General features: G+C 48.0%; 1 protein-coding gene across 2 annotated transcripts in view; it reads left to right on the top strand.

The window, feature by feature from the left end:
- DCTN4 (dynactin subunit 4) overlaps positions 1 to 14,315 on the top strand; it is a 138,489-nt gene extending 124,174 nt beyond the window's left edge. For both annotated transcript variants that reach the window (XM_078653607.1, XM_078653606.1), the window contains one exon: positions 11,122 to 14,315. In XM_078653607.1, coding sequence (XP_078509733.1) covers positions 11,122 to 11,335 — 214 coding nt within the window. In that variant the 3' untranslated portion in view covers positions 11,336 to 14,315. The remainder of the gene's footprint in view (positions 1 to 11,121) is intronic.
- Positions 14,316 to 20,882: the final 6,567 nt, after the last annotated feature.

The following is a 20,882-nucleotide window of genomic DNA, read 5'->3' as shown; positions in this document are numbered from 1 at the left end:
TCTAGACTCGGCCCAGTTTCGGGTTTTTCCTCCCGAACAGCGGGTTCGGGATATTCAGGCTCCGATTCCGATCTTTCAGCCGTTATCCCGAGTCTCGGTCAGGTTGACGCTGCGGCTTCTGGGGCAGATGGCCTCCTGCATCCTTCTGGTGCATCACGCCCGGTGGCGGATGCGGGCTCTGCAGTGGGACCTGAAGTTTCAGTGGGCCCAGCATCAGGGCAACTTGTCAAACCACGTCTTGATCTCGGAGGGCGCTGCAAGACCGTTGCAGTTTATTTATTTATTCAAGAGTTTTATATAGCGCTGGACAGATCCGGAGGTATCAGAGCGCTTTACATGAGGTTCCACAAAAATTACAATTACAAGATTACATCAGTTCCAATTTACATCAGTTGCTAGACAAACAATTGCAAGAAACATAGAAGACGAGATAATTGAAGTGTAGAGGGGAAGGGTAAAGGCATAGGAGGGAGAAAGGAAAGGAAAGTCTGTCCAAAGTCCGGCTGGGTAGGTGACGGTCGAGGGGAAGTCCCAAACCCCATCTCCTCTATAGCTATCCGGTAGCTCCACCGGGCATTGACCAAATAGCTCGGTCTCAATGGGAAAAGCAATTAAAGGAACATGGAGGGCAAAATAAATGGAGCGTAGAGGGGAGGGGGCATGGAAGGAGAGAAAGGGGGGATAGGGGAAGAGACAACAGGGAGAGACGAAATGAGGTCTGTCTAACGGCCGACTGGGTAGGTGACGACAAAGGAGGGAGTCAACGGTCCATCTCCCCTATAGCTAAACCAGGTAGCTCCATCGGGCATTCGACAAAATAGTTGAGTCTCAATACATTGGGAGAGGAGAGCAGGAGAGACAAAAATAGAGGGAGGATGCGGGAAGAGACGACAGGAGAGCCGAAAGGAAGTTTGGCTGAAGACCGACTGGGTAGGTGACGTCCGAGGAGGGAATTCCCGACCTGTCTCCCCTATAGCTAAACTAGGTAGCTCCATTGGGCATCAGACATAGTAGCTAGATCTCAAATGACGAGGGAAAAATTTACAGATAGACAGGGTGGGGACTAAGGGCCAGGACAGGTGAAGGCAGAGGTCAGCAACAGGAAAGTGGAGAGGAGAAGAGCGAGGCGATAAATAGGGTGGGGATTAGGGCCAGGACAGGATGAAGGCAGAAAGGTAGTTCGGCAGGAAGTTCCCATGGATCTGGTGGGCTATAGATCGTGGTCCTGGTGTTGCGTCACGGGGTCAAGGACCCTGGTGCCCACCGAATCCACATCTTGCTGCAGGGACGACACCGCTCCGACCAGGCCGAACGTAGATGAGCCATTGAGGATTTGATGTCGCAACTGATGTTCCTGCGTAATTCGGCTTTGTAGTCCTTGAGCATGTTCAGGCGATCCGATTTTTTAGGGTTATTGTTGCTGCGCCTGTGTTTCATCAAAGTGTAGATCGTTTTTCAGAATTCGGTAAGAAGTCTGAGACCTTGTTTAAAGACTAGCCCATCGCCTACTTAGGCGACAAATGGATCAGCCCCCAGAGTGTTTGGGACTGCGAAGGTAGATTAGCACTAAATTCAAGGCTGCAGACCGTCGCGGCAAGTGAATATGGAGGGCCTCGCGTCAGGGATATGTAGGGTCAGACGGCTGATGCTCGGTAGTGAACGTTGTCAACACCTGCGTATCCGAAGGCAAAGGTACTGTGGCGGTCTCTCCAGAGGGCAGAGGTGGATTATGCAGTGCGTGCAAGGAGAGGACAATATGTGATCCCCAGATGTTGATGCTCACCGAAGGGCCTTGGGAGTACAGGATCACATTGTCAGTAAAGCCTGGGAAGTAGGGGAGGTGTGTTATGACTCTAGCACCCAAGTAGTTGAAAGATCCTGCACCCCAGAGGTTCAGAAGACACCCGAGCCATCCATGCGGTATTCCCCTTGGGCTATCGGGCCGCCATCTTAAGGTCAGGCGTGCGGGGCTAACGAGGCACAGTTCAATATTAAAGCCTCGCAGCAGCCACAATCAACCCCGCGTCGCCGCTCACTTCGATTCCGCCTCTGCCCCGCTCATTCGGGCGCCCGCAGCAAGCCATCCAAGGGGGCGTCTGCAAGAGCTCTCTCCGTATCAGAGCTTACGCCGCCATTTTCGCCATAACCATGAGCGCACTCCGGGCCGCGATTGGGTCAACGGCAGATCCCTCTCCCTACCCCAACCGGAGCACGTAGTTGTGACGGACGTGTCCCTTCAGGGCTGGGGGGGCCACATGGGAGAGGCGGAGATCACAGGACTCTGGTCTCCGGCGGAGACCCGGCTCCACATCAACCTTCTGGAGCTGCGGGCGATCCGGCTTGCACTGAAGGCATATCTCCCCGCTGTCTGAGTGTAGTGCAGGTGTTCACGGACAACCCCACCACCATGTGGTACTCCAACAAACAGGTCGGGGTGGGGTCGTGGAACCCTATGCCAGGAGGCTCTGCGCCTCTGGCAGTGGCTGGAACATCAGGGCGTGACCCTGGTGGTTCAACACCTGGCAGGTTCCCAGAACGCCAGATCGGACAAACTCAGCCGTCGGTGCATGATGGATCAGGAATGGCGTCTGAACTCGAACGTGGCGCAAGACTCGAACGTGGCGCAAGGCCTCTTTCGGCAGTGGGGAGAGCCTTGGTTAGATCTATTCGCCACATAAGAGAACGCGCAATGTCATCAGTTCTGCGCGTTGGAATTTCCAAGGCCGCGCTCGCTCGGCGACGCTTTTCGTCGCGAGTGGAGTTGCGGTCTGTTGTATGCCTTTGCGCCTATACCACTTCTGCCCAGAGTGCTGAAGAAGATCAGGCGCGACCGGGCCCAAGTCATCCTTGTGGCTCCGGACTGGGCACGAAGATACTGGTATCCCGAGCTACTCAGCATGTCAGTCGATCCCCCGATTTGTCTGCCTCTTCAGGAGGACCTTCTGTCGCAGCAGCAGGGGACTGTCCTCCACCCGATTCTGTCCAGCCTCCACCTCCATGCGTGGAGATTGAGCGCGACAGTTGAGGCCATTTGACTTGCCTCCTGAAGTCTGTGATGTTATTCTGGCATCCAGGCGTCCCTCCACAAAATCTGTATACACCTGCAGGTGGAACAAATTTGTGGCATGGTGCACAGCAAAGGCTGAGGTTCCACTCTCTGCCCCTCTTTCTGAGGTTTTCCTCTTTCTTCTTTCTCTTGCCTAGCAGGGCTCTGCTCTGGGCACTATCAAGGGCTACCTCTCTGCCATTTCCACCTTCTTAAGGCTACCTGATCCGCCCTCTTTGTTCAAGTCCCCAGTTGTGAATAGGTTCTTAAAGGGCATCACTCATATGGTCCCTCCTGTTCCTTTCGTGATGCCTCAGTGGGACTTGAACCTTGTTCTGACTTATCTGATGTGCGCTCACTTCGAGCCACTTCATAACTGTCCTCTTTGTCTTCTTACCCTTAAGACTGCATTCCTGGTTGCCATCACCTCTGCCAGGAGAGTGAGTGAGCTCCAGGCTCTTTCTTCTAAACCTCCTTTCCTTTCTGTCCATCCGGACAAAGTTGTGTTGCGGACGCGACCCTCTTTCCTTCACAAGGTAGTCGCAGCCTTCCACATCGGGCAGTCCATCACCTTGCACACCTTTTTTCCGCCTCTGCATCCCTCGAAAGAGGAAGAGAGGCTCCACCGTCTGGACCCAAAACGTGCGCTCTCATTCTATCTGGATCGCACACGCCAGTTCCGGGTGGATGACCAACTCTTTGTTGGTTAAGTGGGCGCTAAGAAGGGTTGGGCGGTGCACAAACGAACCATCTCTCGGTGGGTCGTCTTGTGCATCAAGATTTGCTACTCTTTGGCGAGGAAGGAGCCTCCTGTTGGGCTGAGGGCCCATTCCACTCGGGCCACGGCGGCTACCACTGCCCTGGGTCGTGGAGTCCCCTTGCAGGACATCTGTCAGGCAGCTACGTGGGCCTCGCTGCACACATTCGCAAGACACTACTGCCTGGACAGCCAAGTCCGGAGAGATGGCTGTTCGAGGCATGTGGCTGCTGAATTCATATATATAGCATAGATCGCCGCCTAGTGTTGGGTCCGGATGATTGCACATTGTTGTCCTGAAAGAGTCTTCGAAGTATCACGAGATAGGTGGCTCCTCCCCTGGACTACAGTGCGCATGGGCATCGACTCCATCCCCAGGTTGTTTTTTTCCGCCATTGGGTTCGGATGTATATTCGACATCTCCAGTTTGGAATCGAAATAGACTTTTCCTAAGGCCCGAAGGCCTTTCCTATAGCGTCGGTATTGTTTTGCGTTCGGTGCCCAGCTCTGTTCCGGCTCAGTTCCCGAGTGGGACGTCCAGAGGAGTCGCGTGGCTCTTCGGTGCTCGAGGCCCAGTCGACGCAGCAAGACTTTCGACGACACATCATGGGACGGAGTCCGTTCAAGAAATGTCCCGTGTGCGGATCTAAGTACCCGCACATCGACGTCCACCCCGTGTGGAACAAGTGCCTGTCGCCGGACCACGATGAAGCCAACTGTATGGCTTGTTCCAGGTTTCGATCGAAGAAGACGATTCGACTTCGGCGCGTGGCGCGCCAGGAGGCCTGGCAGTCGGCCCCGGCACCAGTGGACATCTTCGACAGAGAAGAAGCAGACGAACAGGAAGTTCATATGCAAATTTCCCCTCCGGCGGAGGAGATCCACTACGAATACGATGCGGACGTCGAAGTGGTCGAGGAAGAAGTCGTCGACGAGGTAGGAGACGACAATGAGGCCTACGGGGCCACAGAAGATAGCTCATGTGAAGAGCTAAGCCCCGAACGAACAATTACTGAGGCTCAGGTCGAGGGATCGCCACACGGCCTTACCCAAGACCTTCCACCCCAATCCACGGCCTCGCCTACGGGCCCGGCTACGGATACTTCTACAGAGCCTACCTTGGTGAAAACTAAACCGAAACCAAAACCTTCGGTGTCGACAAAAACGAAACCAATAGAGACGCCGTCGAAACAAAAGAAGTCTGTCCCTCCGGCCGCCTCCTCGTCTTCAGACACGTCAGGGCAGCCGAAACCGAAGAAGGCCGTCGACCCGGGGAAGTCGACCAAGGGTGCCGAGCCAAAGTCGGGCAAAGGCGCCGAGTCAGTCGGTCAAGAGCGTCGAGCCAAAATCGGCCAAAGGCGTCGATCCGAGGGCTGGGGCCCCGCACTCGTTCTCAAGTCCACCGACAAGTCAACGTCGGCGCCGCAGGCCGTCGGTGCGGAAGGAGGGCGCAGTGTGCCGAAGAGGGCTGATCCTGTGCCTCGGCCGGATAAGAATAAGGCATCGACGCTCGAGTCTTCACTCGCTGGTGGACCGAAGACGTCTGTCGGGTCGACGAAACCGTCCGCTTCCTTTACGAAGCAGGTGTCGGACTCTCTACAGCGCATCAGGAGCAAGGCTTCCACGGCCGCACCGAAGGATGCTTCCTCACCAAAGCCGGCTGCTGCAACGCCAAAGTCTTCGACGCCACTCCTGTTTATGTTGCCGCCAAAGGTAGCACCAAAGGCCTTCGCACCACGGTCGGTCACCGAAGCGCCCGTCCATGGGTCTAGAGCGTCGAAGCCTTCTCAGCCGCTTGGAAGCTCAAAACCTCGACAACCCTCGGTAGAGGAGCAGTCAGAACATTTTATCGACGCCGACACCGGGAAGCTAACCCTCTACAAGAGGAAGATCACGGCAACTCAGCCTTTGGCGTCCTACACGATTCCTTTGAAGCGCAAAAAGCCTGTTGTGGACTCCCCTGTTCTGGTGGAGCCTCTTGCTCCACGAGTGGCTACACCCTCACCCACCTATTCAGATGTAGAGGGTGGAGATGGTGAGGACGAGGAGTATAACTTTCCTGCCACACTGATCCTGAGGATCAGCAAGACTCCTGGGCAGATGCAGGTGACCCAGTGGATCAGCATACTGCACAGGACCCTCAGGTCTACAATGTCAACCCTCTCCTACTGAGGATTCAGCTGCATTTAATGCTCTAATTGAGAGGGCGGCTAAGAACCACGACGTGGAGCTCCACGCTGACCCTATCGAAGTGGACTTCCTATTTGATACCTTTTCAACAGCAGAGAAGACTGTCAAAACTCTCCCCATGCTGAAAGGGGTTCTGAAACATGCTGCAGACATTTTTAAGGAACCCACACGGGCCAGGGTGATCAACCCTAGGATTGAAAAAAAATATAAGCCGGCACCTGGCGACCCTACCTACATCAAGGGCCAGTTGCCATTGGACTCTCTGGTAGATTCTAATGCCCGGAAGAGGGCGAACTCCCAGACCACTGGTGATGCTCCTCCCCCCGACAAGGAATCTAAAGTGCTGGAGGCATCAGGGAAGAGGGTGGCGGCACAAGCAGCTATATCTGGCGTATTTCTAACACTCAAGCACTCCTAGCCAGATATGACAGGGCGCACTATGACAAGCTAGAGACCCTGTTACAACATCTTCCAGACCAGTATAAGGAGGCAGCTGAGATGCTTATTCAGGAAGGGAAGCTTATCTCCAACGCTTCTATTAAATGTGCCCTGGACGTGGCAGACACCGCGGCCAGAGCCATTAACACCAGTGTCATGTTGAGACGTCAGGCCTGGCTCAGAATCTCCGGTTTCAAGCCGGAGATACAAACCACCATCCTCAATCAGCCAGTAAACCCAGATAGGTTATTTGGTCCAGAGGTGGATACCACCTTAGAGAAAATCAAGAAGGATACCGAGACTGCGAAGTCCATGGGGGCTCTACAGTCCCAGCAGTTTCGGGGCAGCACTTTTCGTCGCTCAGGCAATAGAGGTGTTTCCAGAGGCAGATGTCCCAGCAAACGCCATACAATAAAGGTGGGGCGCAGTCCTCTTACACCAAGCAGAGTAGAGGCGGCTATCGGGGCAACAGCACCAAGGGCAGAGGTCGCGGAAACAACAACTCCCGCTCCTCCGCCACCAACAAACAGTGACGCCCTGTCACTGCCCCCCGACCATACTACACCTGTCGGGGGGAGACTCCAGCAGTTCCTGCCAGTCTGGAAATCCATCACCACAGACAGGTGGGTCAGGAAACTTATCCGGTTCGGTTATTGTCTGGAGTTAACATCCACTCCACCCAACATGCCACCAAAACACCGTCCTATGTCCACAGAGCATTTGCACTTATTTCAGCAGGAGGTACTAGTCATGCTGCAAAAAGGGGCAATCGAGCTCGTGCCGGTGGAGGAAGAAGGCACGGGAGTGTACTCCCTGTACTTCTTAATCCCAAAGAAGGACGGGTCCCTCAGACCCATACTGGACCTCAGACCCCTGAATCAGTACATTCTATCAGAACACTTTCATATGCTCACACTGCAGCAGGTTCTCCCCTTGCTCAATCAGGGAAACTTCCTCGCAACCCTGGATCTCAAAGATGCCTATTTCCACATTCCACTGCATCCATCACACAGAAAATACCTCAGGTTCACCATTCAGGGTCGGCATTATCAGTTCAAGGTCCTCCCTTTCGGGGTGACCACAGCGCCCAGGGTGTTCACGAAATGCCTGGCGACGGTGGCGGCGCACCTCAGGAGGCAAAACGTTCACGTTTACCCTTATCTGGACGACTGGCTTATCCAAGCAAAGTCGGCCCAGCAGTGCGCCGCCAACATGTCCCACACCATTCACCTTCTTCACAATCTGGGATTCTCACTAAATTACCCAAAGTCGCACCTTCAGCCAGACCATGTGCGGCAGTACCTGGGCGCGACTATAAATACTCTGGCAGCCACGGCTCAGCCAAATCCTGTGAGAATCGACAGCATTCAGTCACTGATCCAAAGGTTCAGACCGCAACACTCGCTCCCAGCAAGAGTGTTCATGCAGTTGATAGGCATGATAGCCTCCTGCATCTTCATAGTCCCGCACGCGAGGCTACATATGCGTCCGCTCCAAGAATGCTTGGCTCATCAGTGGACTCAGGCTCAAGGACAGTTGAACGACCTAGTGTTGGTGACCGGTCGGGCATACAACTCTCTGCATTGGTGGAATGCACACAACCTTTGCAAGGGCCGACCGTTCCAGGAGCCTGTGCCACAGATTACCCTGACGACGGACGCATCTCTCCAGGGATGGGGAGCTCATGTACTCCACTACACGGTGCAGGGACTATGGACAACGCAGCAAAGGAAGATGCACATCAACTACCTAGAACTGATGGCAATCTTCATGGCATTGAAGGCATTCAAAGTACATCTGTGCAACAAAATCGTGTTGATCCGGACGGACAACATGACGGCCATGTACTACATTCAAAAGCAGGGAGGAACACACTCTCCACAGTCGTCGCATCTGGCTCAGAGCATGTGGAAGTGGGCCATTCAGAGGAACATCTTCCTCCTGGCGGAACACCTCCCGGGCAAGGACAATCAGATGGCGGATCTGCTCAGCAGATACAGCCACCAAATGCACGAGTGGGAGATACACCCATCAGTACTCCGCCCGTACTTCCAGCAGTGGGGTCATCCGGAGATAGACCTGTTTGCCACAAGGGAAAACGCAAAATGCCAAAGCTTTGCCGCCAGGTTCCCTCACCCACAGTCGCAGGGCAATGCGATATGGATGAACTGGTCAGGTAGATTTGCGTACGCTTTTCCCCCAGCACCTCTCATACCGCTGGTGGCACGAAAGCTAAAGCAACACTCGATGACACTCATCCTAGTTGCTCCAACGTGGGCACGCCAACCATGGTACACCACGTTTCGAGAACTATCCGTGGTACCGCATCAAAGGCTGCACCTCACACCCAGGCTTTTGACGCAGAACCGTGGCGACATTCAGCATCCAGATCCGCAACAGCTCAACCTGGCGATCTGGCTCCTGAAGTCTTAGTTTGGCTACCTTGACTTGCCTCCTGAATGCATGGATATCATACGGGAGGCAAGAAAGCCCACCACCAGAGCTTGCTATGCAGCAAAATTGAAGCGGTTTGTCATTTACTGTACTGAACACAACATCGACCCGCTAGATGCATCCACTCCCAACATCATCTGTTATTTGTTACATCTTTACAAATGCAATCTAGCATATGCTTCCATCAGGATACACTTATCCGCCATAGCAGCTTATCTCCATAACAGGCAGCCTCTCTCCGTTTTCAGAGTGCCTGCCATTAAAGCCTTCCTAGAAGGCCTAAAGCGGGTCATCCCTCCCAGGACCCCGCCAGCTCCTGTATAGAACCTCAATGTGGTCCTCACCAGGTTGATGGGCCCACCTTTTGAACCTCTACATTCATGTGAGATTCAGTTCTTAACGTGGAAAGTGGCTTTTCTCATTGCCATTACGTCTCTACGACGTGTTAGTGAGCTACAGGCGCTCACTGTTCAAGAGCCATTCATTCAAATTCACTCCAACAGGGTGGTGCTGCGCACTAACCCTAAATTTCTTCCTAAAGTGGTTTCGCAGTTCCATGTCAATCAGACCATTGAACTGCCCACGTTCTTTCAAAACCCAGAGACAGTAGCCGAAAGAATGCTCCACACTCTTGATGTCAAACGAGCTTTGATGTACTACATCGATAGAACCAAAGAATTTAGGAAGACACAACAACTCTTTGTTGCCTTTTCAGCCCAGCACCAAGGCAACCCCATTTCCAAAGCAGGTATAGCCAGGTGGATCGTTAAGTGTATTCAGATTTGCTAACACAAGGCTAAGCGCACTTTAACGGTCCCCCCCAGAGCCCACTCCACCCGCAAGTTGGGGGCCTCCATGGCTTTCCTTGGCTTTCCTTGGTAATATCCCTTTGGAAGATATTTGTAGAGCAGCCACATGGTCTACACCACACACATTTACTAAACACTACTGTGTAGATGTGCACTCCAAGCAGCAAGCAGCTGTAGGGCAGGCTGTTCTTAAGACACTTTTTCAAACGTCTGCAGCTGGCACAGGTGGCCGCCGTTAATGGAGGGACTGCTATTTATTCTATGCTATAGATATGAATTCAGCAGCCCACATGCCTCGAACTGAATATGCTACTTACCAGTATGCATCTGTTCTTGGCATGTAGGGCTGCTGACATTCATATCGCCCGCCCTCCTCCCCGGCGCCTGTAGCGGCTGCAGAATTTACACTTACTCTTAGCATGGTCATCGCTCACACTGTTACACTCCATCTTCGCCACGATGGCTAAAAACAATCTGGGGATGGAGTCGATGCCCATGCGCACTGTAGTCCAGGGGAGGAGCCACCTATCTCATGATACTTCGAAGACTCTTCCAGGACAACAATGTGCAATCATCCGGACCCAACACTAGGCGGCGATCTATGCTATAGATATGAATGTCAGCAGCCCTACATGCCAAGAACAGATGCATACTGGTAAGTAGCATATTCATTTCGGCCGTTCCGTTCTCCAGGACTTTCTGGTGTGATCATTAGTACGCAGACCCACCACCGGGGTTGGTATTGCTGGGGTATCTATTCTAAGGTAAGGAATCTAATACTAACCTGTTTCTTTCAGATGCACAAGTTACTTACCTTCGGTAACGATATATCTGTAAGAAACAGTAGTTAGTATTAGATTCCTTACCGCCCCACACATCCTCCCCGTTCTGCGAACCGATATCTAGGGTTAAGGTCATCCCCTTTCAGGGCCCTAGTTATATGGCACCAGTGTTGTTTTTTATCATGGCTCTGCGTTTTCTGGCGCGGAAAAGCTGTGTATAAGAACTGACGTCAGCGCGCGAGGGCGGCGTCTAAGTACTCAGACGTCATCCCGGCGCCGACGACGGACGCGGAGCCGCTAACGACGCCTACCGACTCGCAGGGGTACTGCTACGCAAAATTTTCCACATCCAGTCTGACGCCTGGGGTTATTCTAAGGTAAGGAATACTAACTACTGTTTCTTACAGATATATTGTTACCGAAGGTAAGTAACTCGTGCTTTAAAACTACCCTTGTTTTCTCTGAATTAGAAATTAACACTACCATGTCACCTACATAAGGAATCTGGATTCCCCATCATGGGATCTTTATTGAAATTTTCATTATTTATTCGCTCCACCTGTAAGCTGGAGCTTTTGTCTATCGTTACAGACCATTTTTAGATGTATGTGTTTTATTAAATGCCGCTTCATTTATCTCTTTCAGTGTCGTCGCCTTCAGAAAAGCTAACAAAGTAGGAGTGTTCATTAAGGTCACACCACAGCAAGAGGAGGGGCTAGTGATGGTGACCTTCAAACTAAAACACGAGTTCAGGAACCTGGCCACTCCTATTCGCCCCACTGAGGAAGGGGACACTTCATCAGAAGCGGTTTGGCTTTCCCACCATGTGGAGCTCAGCCTTGGTCCAGTTGTTCCTTGAGCAGCGACACTGTATGGACTTCATGTTATGGCTACATTAGATCTGCTCTCTTCTGCGTGGAACGAAAGCAGTGCAATTCTGACAACACTGCTTGTAAAACGTTATGTATGATATTAAGAACATCAGAGGATGTAGCTAGGCAGGAGGGCTCTGTGGGGATAGGGAAAGGAAATCTGGCCAAGTAACTTGTATTTTGTATTTGAACAAATGACCTTCCTGCGGATTCCTCCTTGTCTTTTACAACAATCCTACTGAAAATACTGCTTTCTGTGCTATTCAGGGCCCAGTAGCGTCAGCCCTCTAAATGCTTTCGTATGTAACTCACCCATACAGGTAATCCATTTTTGCTGATTACTAAAAGTGCATGTTTGCAGTCACTGGGGTTTAAAGTTCATCCCCAGTATGTGGAGAATGTAATTCACACACACACAGATTCGTATCTGCCTTTACTGGTAGGTCTTTCATGATAAATCTTGCTTCACCCATTGCATAAACTTCTATTTAAGCAGCATTTTGAAATCGGGAAAGATCCTGTTACATCTTTATTAGTAAGCAAAGAACATTGTCAAACAGAAATGTGCTTCTTTCTGCTCGCTTGCTTTTCAACTTCTAGTGATGACAAATTATGCAGCAATTTAACATTTGTGGACACTGATTTTAATGTATTTCCCAGAACATCTATAGAGAGCAAGGTTGTAGATTCTTGCGAAAACATGACTCCTGCTAGTTTAGTAAGATGAGACAAGCTCTGTTCTGGCGTGTTTTTTTTCCTTTGAGTTCGTACATTTATGCCAGAGGTGGGTTTCATCCAGGCAGGAAAATAAGTTTGCACAGATGGCTTGTTTTTCATTTAGTAATTGGTTTTAGATATTGTGCTGGGTTTGCTGTTGTATATATTGATCTTGCTCAACTGCCAGATATGTCATGGCTGTGCTTCTGGTCTGAGTATTTTCTTAACGGTTGACATGCTTTATTTTTAGCAACCCAAATAAAGGTGACTGCCCTATTTCTGTATTTTCGTTTTGTTACCAAGATTAGGATTTCCCAGGACTTTGAGTTATGACAGTTGTAATTTGACTCCGGGGTCAATTTTACAAACCACAATGCCCAGCCTCTGGCGCTAAATTGAGAGCAATGCTAATGTTTTGTACAAGTTGATCTGCCTCGCCGCCATCTGTTTCTTAGCTGGGTTAGCATAGTCTTACAATTAAACACTATTCCCCATGCAATACAGCACATAAATTGATTAATTTGGGTACATTGGAATTGGTTGCTCTTAATCCATACCTGACTGCTTAGCTAGTTACAAGAGCAGCAACAGCACACAGCTGGGATTAGCCACAGGCTAATCCCAGCACTACTGTTAAGAGTGCCTGTGAAAACTTTTGTCTTGTAATTAAAACATTAATGACCATTATTGGGAGTGACGCTGTACTTGGTCTTTGAGGACATGCTAAGGCTTCAGGAGTCACTTGTAAATGCTGTACAAGTAGTGCTGTATCAGACTGTTTGTAGTGGTAAAGATAGTGCTCGCCATTGGGTGAGGAGGTTTGTTTTTCTGTGCTGACGTATGGAAAACTGGTTTATTCACTGATAAAGGGGATTTGAATGTTTTGAGTTAGAAGATCAGACCATCCACCAATGCAAATTTCCTGCTTCTGTCTTTAAGGCCCATTCTCACCTCTTCCCTGTCCTCTTCAATTGCCTCCTGCCCTATCGATTGTCAGCAAATTAGTTTGTGTATTTCCAGCTTACAACTCCCCCATCTTTCTTAACTTGTGATGGGGAGGATATTAACCATGTCATTTTCTTTTCTGTGTGTCTTAGCACGTCACTGTTGTATGTTTACAGCCTCTCAGCTTATTCCTATTATTGAGGCATTAACAGTATTTATTCCAACGTGGCTTGAATGTATTCCATTACATAACCTCAATTGATGCTTTACACACTTAGGATTCAGTCACTGCCATGAAGTACTAAAGGGTGCTTCCGCTTTATTTCAAGTTGGTCCACATTTATATCTTTTCACATTACATTGTGTCAGCTGTTCTTTGATTAATCCTGCAGTCAGATGGTGTACCAGTGAGTTCATTCTTGGTAGAGTGACCAGTAACAAATATATACTAGCGTATATTCACGTCATGTCTGCTCCATACCCCTACACATACTTGCCTAAAATGTGTCACTCACACTGCGCATCCAGATTGTACACATGAACGAAAATAATAAAATATCACCTTTCGAATGCATCATTCTTTGAAGTTTAAAGTAAGTGTTCTTGTAACTGTTACCTGCAAAATATAACAACTTTAATTTGGTAAAAAATAATAATAGGATAGCTCAATGTTGGCTCTAAAGTTTCCTAAACTAAAGTCTAAGGAGTGAACTTTGGTGCGCTCCAATTGTCATCCTCTTCTCTCAGTTTAAAAAGTAATCTGAGAAAGGACATTTCTTAGAGGTGAAACTTGTCTGCAACAGGGTTCTTCAAACCGATTGGTATAGGTGTAAATTATTTCTTGAGAACTGTATACTGATGGGTCGTAGTGTGACGAATAAGTGTACCTGATTGCAGTGGGAGTGCCTAGGAGCAGTGCAAGAGGGAAAACCTAAAGAAATGTTAACTTGTTTTTTTTTGTAATTTTAATTTGTAAGTTTTTGTGATTCTTTTACCTGTTACTGCACTGTAGACCATGGATAAAATATCCATGTTTAAAAGAGTATTGAATTGTCGACCATGCAAAAAAGAAAATCTCATTATTTTGTGCCTGTTTTATTTGTCACTTCAATTTTATTGTGAGGTAACTTCAGCTATACCATTTCTCTTCTACAAAAAGACCGTTGACTCATTGCACAGGCTGAGCCTTTGAATGGGGCTAATCTTTTGGGCCTACTAACAAGATCCCATCAATAGCGGGGATACTGTAATATCACTTTAACTTAATGTAGTGAAATAAATGTGAATAAAGCAAAGTAAACTCTATGTTGGCTTGAGTTATTGGAGTGGCATCTTGAAGTTTGAGGCTGATGTAGATAGAGATCGTAGATCTTGTTGCTGTTTTTCTTTTGTAAACACTTAAATGATCATTTTAAATGTAATCATGTGTTGAATTTTATTTTTTCTCTCGAATAACATATCAAAATTTACACTTGGAACTTGCAATGCACATCATGTGAGCATTTCCTTTGGCTAGAGGTTAAAACCGTTACAATATTTCCTGCCAGATTTTCTTTTGGTCTGAAATGTCTGGTGGTTCAGGGTCATTCATACTAAATTTGAGGTTACCTGTGGACTGATGTTGAATCTACATAATTCATATGGAACCATTTCCTTAGTCACTTGTGACACTGTACTTTACAAAACTTGTTAACCTATTAACATCCCTGAAATGTAATAGAAACTTGTTTATTTACTAGCAGTGCATCAACCTCACTGGAAGTACAACAGCCAGAGATGTGAATATATTTTTACCACCTACATAGCTCTAACATCTTTAAATTGTGTGAATGGAGGCCCTTAAAATGTGTGTTCTAGTCCACAGATACATATTTAAATACCCTACATTGTTTGCCCCTTTTCTCTTCTGATGGGCTTCACCATACATTCTTGCTGCCTCTCCATTTGGGGAGTTTTGACCTCGGAGAAATCCCTTTTTTGGATGATGTTTGAATCCTGTATGGAAAATAAATCCTGTATAATGTCTTGTTGCTTATCTTGTGGGCAAAAGAAGATCCCCACATTTAATGATATTCTGCCTTCATCCCAACCATCGAACAAAAGATTGCAAGATTTACCTACATTCTCTCCAAAGACTTTGAAGGACAGAAAAAGGCATCTCCTGCACTACTTTGAGAAGTCCACTACCAAGGAGAAGGCTGTGGTACGTGATGCAGATCTTGAGCCCTTGGTGTAGAAATCCTGCATCATGGCTTTTAGGTCTCTGAGGTCCACTGGGATCTCTAACATCGGGTGCTGCCCTTGTATTTCCATTTGTAGATTTCACCATCCCTTTGTCTTGAATTGCCTTTTTCTGTGAAATTGGGGTGATGAGAACCCCTGCATAATCATCACCCCCATTATTTTGATCTTGTTGGCAATTCTTGGCAGAAAAATCATCATTCTACATTCATTCACTGGGCTAGAAGATGGTTCCCCCTATGTGGCAGTCATTCCAGAAGAAGGGAACAAACCAAAGCTATTTTGCAATAGAGCAACACATTCTGCTACCACATCAGAGATTTCCAACCCTCCCAATAATTCATATATCTACCCTATTCCCTCCAGCACTATTATCCTTATACTCTAGGCAGCCTTCTAGACCTAGAGGAGGCTCCCTGTGTCACAAGACAAGATAACCTTATTCCTATGCACCTGCCACAGTTTCTCCGAACTCCTAACAGCCATGACAGTTGAGAGGTAGAATTTAGCCCCAGCTCAAGAAATAACTGTCCGTCACTTTAGACAGGTGGATGCTAGACCTTGTCCAGTTTGGCCATATTCAGAAATTTGCCATGAGACCTGCTCAGGTTCCACACGAAGGGACAGCCTTAAATAAATCTGTTTTTTCCCCAGCTATAATCCTTTTACCTGTTGAAAAGGGGCCTTGGATCTTTTGCCCAAATCACAGTGAAGCAATAGATTTTATTCAAGGTTTCTCCTTATGAAGCAATAAAAACAGGTAGGTGCCCTATTTGGTACTCCTTCCAGTTAACCAAGTTCTCGCTATGCATGGTGACTCGCAAGAAGTATTTGAGTTGCTCCAAGGAGAGTTTGATCTTAGACTTGGACAAAAGCATACTTTCCTGTCCACATACATCACTTCAAGATTTTGTGGTTTCAGATAACCATTACCAGTCAGATTTTTAACCTTTGACCTATAGTCTTCTCCAAAGATCATCAAGTGCCTGGCAACAGTGGGTGCTTATCTTGAGAGGCACAGTAATTCTCCAATATTAGGGGTGTCTTTCATAGATTCACATGCCTGAATCATTCCCCGTCGTCGGAGTGGGAGTCCCACGGTACATAAAAAAGCAATAATATGCCATAATAACATAGGAAAAAAACAGTAATTCCCAACCAGGAAGTAAAGTAGCCCAAGCTACAGGAGAAAAAACTTCCACACTCATGACTATCCTAGTCATTTTGTATAGCACAAAGTGCAGCCAATCAGGCGACAGCACCCACCAGAAGGTTCTCCCCAGAGGCTCAGGCTCTCTGATTTTCTACCGCACGTTGTGTGAAGGGAGTCTCCCTGAGCTGTGCTCAGTACTTCTCTATTTTTCTTCTGGAATCTAGTTTTGAAGATGTCTTCTTCCAAGAAATCTTTATTCAGGCCTTGTGACTCTTGTAAGCTCCGGCTGTTTAAAGAAGATCCCCACAAGAAGTGCATCTACTGCCTGTACCCTGGACATCAATTGAAGGAAGGACTGCAAGATCTGTAGGACCTTCCCTCCGAAGACCCTCAGGGACAGAGAGGGTCGCCTGCTTTTGTTGCTACAAAAGCTCAAGGATACTGATTATCCTGCTTCTGAGGTAGGCAGTATTGCCTCTGGGTCTACTTCAGCCTCTAGGAAGAGAGCTGCTGAGGAGGTATCTTCATATGGGGCAAAGGTTGTAAGGAAGGAACAACCTTCTAAGGGGTCTGAGAGGCCTTCCACATCTAAGGCTACTCCCCCTGTTAAGGAGAAAAGTGGTTCCTCTACGCCCTCGAGAAGGTCTACCAAGAAATTGCCTCAAACATCTTCTGAGAAGACTTTACCTCAGAAACAGACCCTGTCATCAACGATGCCGTCGTCGACGAAGATCTCCGTCATTGTCGACGGAGACACGACCGTCGCGGATGATAACTCTACCGTCGACGAAGACCTCGTCAACGTCTGTCACCAAGCCCAGATCGACAAGCCCTTTGGTGGGGCCCCCGTCGACGCCACAACTATCTTCTTGTACCACTCTGCAAGTTTGGTCACCGTCTACGGCTTTTTTATCGACACCAAAGCCATCTTTACTTCAAAGGCGTGGTTCTAGTTTAAAACCTTTATCCCCTCTGCACATCTCACCACAAGGAGTATCCCTACAGCTTCCAGACAAGTTACTGGATTCTGAGGACAGTGAGGAGGATTCTGTTATTGAGAAAACATTTGGAACGGCGACAAATATCAGGACGATCAAGAAGATCAACATTCACCTGAGCAAGTGCATTTGCCTGTGACAGCGCTTTCACATTGACATGGAGCATACAGAGCAGGAATGCTTTCTATATGATTTTAAAGACCAGCCAAGGAAGCAAGCCAAGTCTATACCTATCATAGATTTCATCTGGAAGGAGGGAATTAAGGTTATGAAAATTCCGGCTTCCATACCTCCGGTTCTACCAAGGATTGATAAAAAATAAATATAAGGCTCCTGAAAAGTCCCCTGCTTGCCTTATAGGACAACCGAAGCTGGATTTGGTCATCGTTCAGGCTGCACAAAAGAGATCTAGAAACCCTTCTTCTCCAATTGCAGCCCCACCGGATAGAGACGGCAGGCGCTTGGATGCCATTGGAAAGCGTGTGTCAACAATGGCGGCCACCACGGTCCGAGCTGCAAACTCATTGGCCTTCCTGGGCAGATATGACCGGCAAATGTGGTTGGACATCTCTCCACATATCAACTTGCTTCCAGAACCCTCCAAGTCTGAAGCTCTGAAAATCCTGCAGGAAGGCGAAAAGATCTCGGCTGAGATGATTGACTCTGCTGTTGATGTGGCTTCAACTGGGTTCAGGCAATTGGCAGGAGCGGCTGTCTTACGCAGGCAAAGTTGGCTACGATCCACTTCGTTCCGCCAGGAAGTGCAAGCAAAGGTATTGGACATGCCTTATGACGGAGAGTTTCTGTTTGGTCCACATGTGGAAGAAGCCCTGCAGACAATCAAAAAGGACACAAACAGCTAAATCCCTGGGCACCCTACAATTTCGTAAGCCGCCCTTTCGAGGGGCGAGAGGACGTGGATCGTCCTGTACCAGAGGCGGATATACTCAGCAGTCCTCCTACAGGCCGGGGAATCAACACTACCAAAACCAGCGTTACCAGTCTTACGTTCAACGCAACACTAATTATTCCCAGAACAAGAGGAGGCCGGCCTACCGCGGAAAGGACAAACGACAATGAGCTTTATCACCTGCCACCACTTATGCCCTAATCTCAAATACAAATTGGAGGACAAATATCCAAATTCTACTCAAAATGGTAATCGATAACATCGGGCAGGTGGGTCCTGGACATCGTGGCCAAGGGCCATGCCCTCGAATTTGAACAGTTTCCTCCAAACGTTCCCCCAAAGCTCCCACCTCCAGCTCATCTAAAAGTACTGTTTTCCGAAATCAATTTGATGTTGAAGAAAGGAGCAATCGAGAAGGTTCCTCAGACTCTGAGAGGAACAGGATTCTATTCCAGATTCTTTCTGGTAAAGAAGAAATCCGTAGAGTGGCGTCCAATTCTGGATCTCCGTGCCCTAAACAAATATTTGAAGAAGCTAACGTTCAGAATGTTGTCGCTACAAGAAATATTGCATCTCCTATCGGCTGGAGACTACATGGCCACCTTGGATCTCCAAGATGCGTATTTCCACATCCCCATCTCACCTCGTCACAGAAAGTTCCTGTGATTCAGAGTGGCTGGCAGGGATTATCAGTTCAAGGTCCTTCCCTTTGGGCTGCGCTCGGCACCCAGGGTATTTACAAAGGTCCTGGCTCCGGTAGCAGCACACCTCCGGCTGGAGGGAATACAAATATTTCCATATTTGGACGACTACCTTATCAAGGCCAGTTCTTATGCAGACACAGACAGCCATTTACAGCAGTGTCTAGCTCTCTTTCAATCTCTGGGTCTTTCCATTAACGTCAGCAAGTCCCAGTTGGTACCATCCCGAAGACTAGCTTTCTTGGGAGCAACCTTAGACACCCAGCTGCTCCAAGACTTCGTGTCGGACAAGCGGCAGGACAGAATCCAGGACATGGCACGGAATCTTCTTTCAAAAAAGTCAGTTTCAGTCCGACAGTTCAAATCCTTTCTGGGGATTATATCGTATTGCATTCCATTGATACCGAATTGCCGACTCAGAATGAGGCCTCTTCAAGAAGAGCTCAGTCTTCAATGACTGCAGGTCTCCTGTTCTTTCGAGGACCTCATCCACATCAACCCTCGCATTCGGGGTTCCCTTCTTTGGTGGATACAGAAATGGAATCTGCAACAGCATTGTGCGTTCCTTCAGGATGCACCAAACTTTACAATCACCGCAGACGCATCCCTCGAAGGTTGGGGAGCTCATCTTCAGGGGCTGACAATCAGCGGCAAATGGAGCCCACAACAGAAAAGTTGGCACATCAATCTGTTGGAGCTGAGAGCCATCTTCCTTGCCCTCAAATCATTTCGAGCACTCATTCAAGGAGCCACTATTGGTTTGCACAGACAACACAACAAGCATGCATTATATCAACAAACCGGGAGGGACAAGATCGGCTCTTTTGTCTCTGGAAGCCCAGGAGCTATGGGTATGGGCAATACGTCACAGAACAGATCTTTGGGCGGTTCATATACCGGGAATGGAGAATGTTCTTGCAGACACTCTCAGCAGGACGACAGCTTCATCAACAGACGGTATATTGGATTTTTCGGCGGTGGGGTAATCCAGATCTAGACCTCTTTGAGACCAGGAAGAACAGCAAATGCCAGTTCTCTGCAAGTTGAACAACAGAACAAGATGCCAGTACTGCTCGGTTATTTAAATTAACTTTTTAAACGAGAGAACAAACAGCTCATTTATATGGACTACTCTTTCAGTCCTGAGTCTCTTTCAAATAAAGTTTTAATAATTCAAAATTGTATTATTGTACTTTTTGTTTTTTTCAAGAATTTTTCAAAGAACTTCTGTATTTGACAATTATTTACATACAAACATAATCAATCAAATTCTCATTAGGGGAGGAGGGCTTCTAACTTCAATATAAAAATGTGTAAATATGTACAAGAGTGTGGTGAAATAGAAAAAGAGAAATCAAGCATACTTCAATTATAAATCTCAACTATCATACTGTGATCCATTCATAATCAACTTGCTTATACATACTAACTTATACACCAGGCGCACAGGAAGAAACTGGGTAAGTGAAAATCGTTGTTTGGAATGCGTATAAGTTACCCTAAGCTATTTGATCTCTTTCTATTACAAGGGTCCCTATCGCAACTGCAATATTTGCCAATCTTTTCAAACTAAATGGCCATCAAATAGTCTTATTAATCACAATAATTTATCAATGATTGGCCTAGCAAAGAAAAAACAAGAAGGGGGGTCGACGCGTTTTGAATCCCAAACGATGAAGGGATCCTCATCAGGACCATAAGTAGAATTAATCTGAAAGACAGGAAGAGATGAGCAGACCTTACTATAAGTATTTTTGGATAGAGAAGGGTGTGCAATCCTCAACTTAACATTCAGACAGAAACATACACAAGCAGTACCTGTACTCTTGGAGATGTCTTGTCTTTGAAGAGAAATCGGTATAGATTCAA

This window comes from Lissotriton helveticus, chromosome 7 (genome assembly GCF_964261635.1).
Source record: "Lissotriton helveticus chromosome 7, aLisHel1.1, whole genome shotgun sequence".
Taxonomy (NCBI): Eukaryota; Metazoa; Chordata; class Amphibia; order Caudata; family Salamandridae; genus Lissotriton; species Lissotriton helveticus.
The sequence above is the reverse complement of the archived record's forward strand: the minus strand, read 5'-3'. Positions and strand labels throughout refer to the sequence as shown.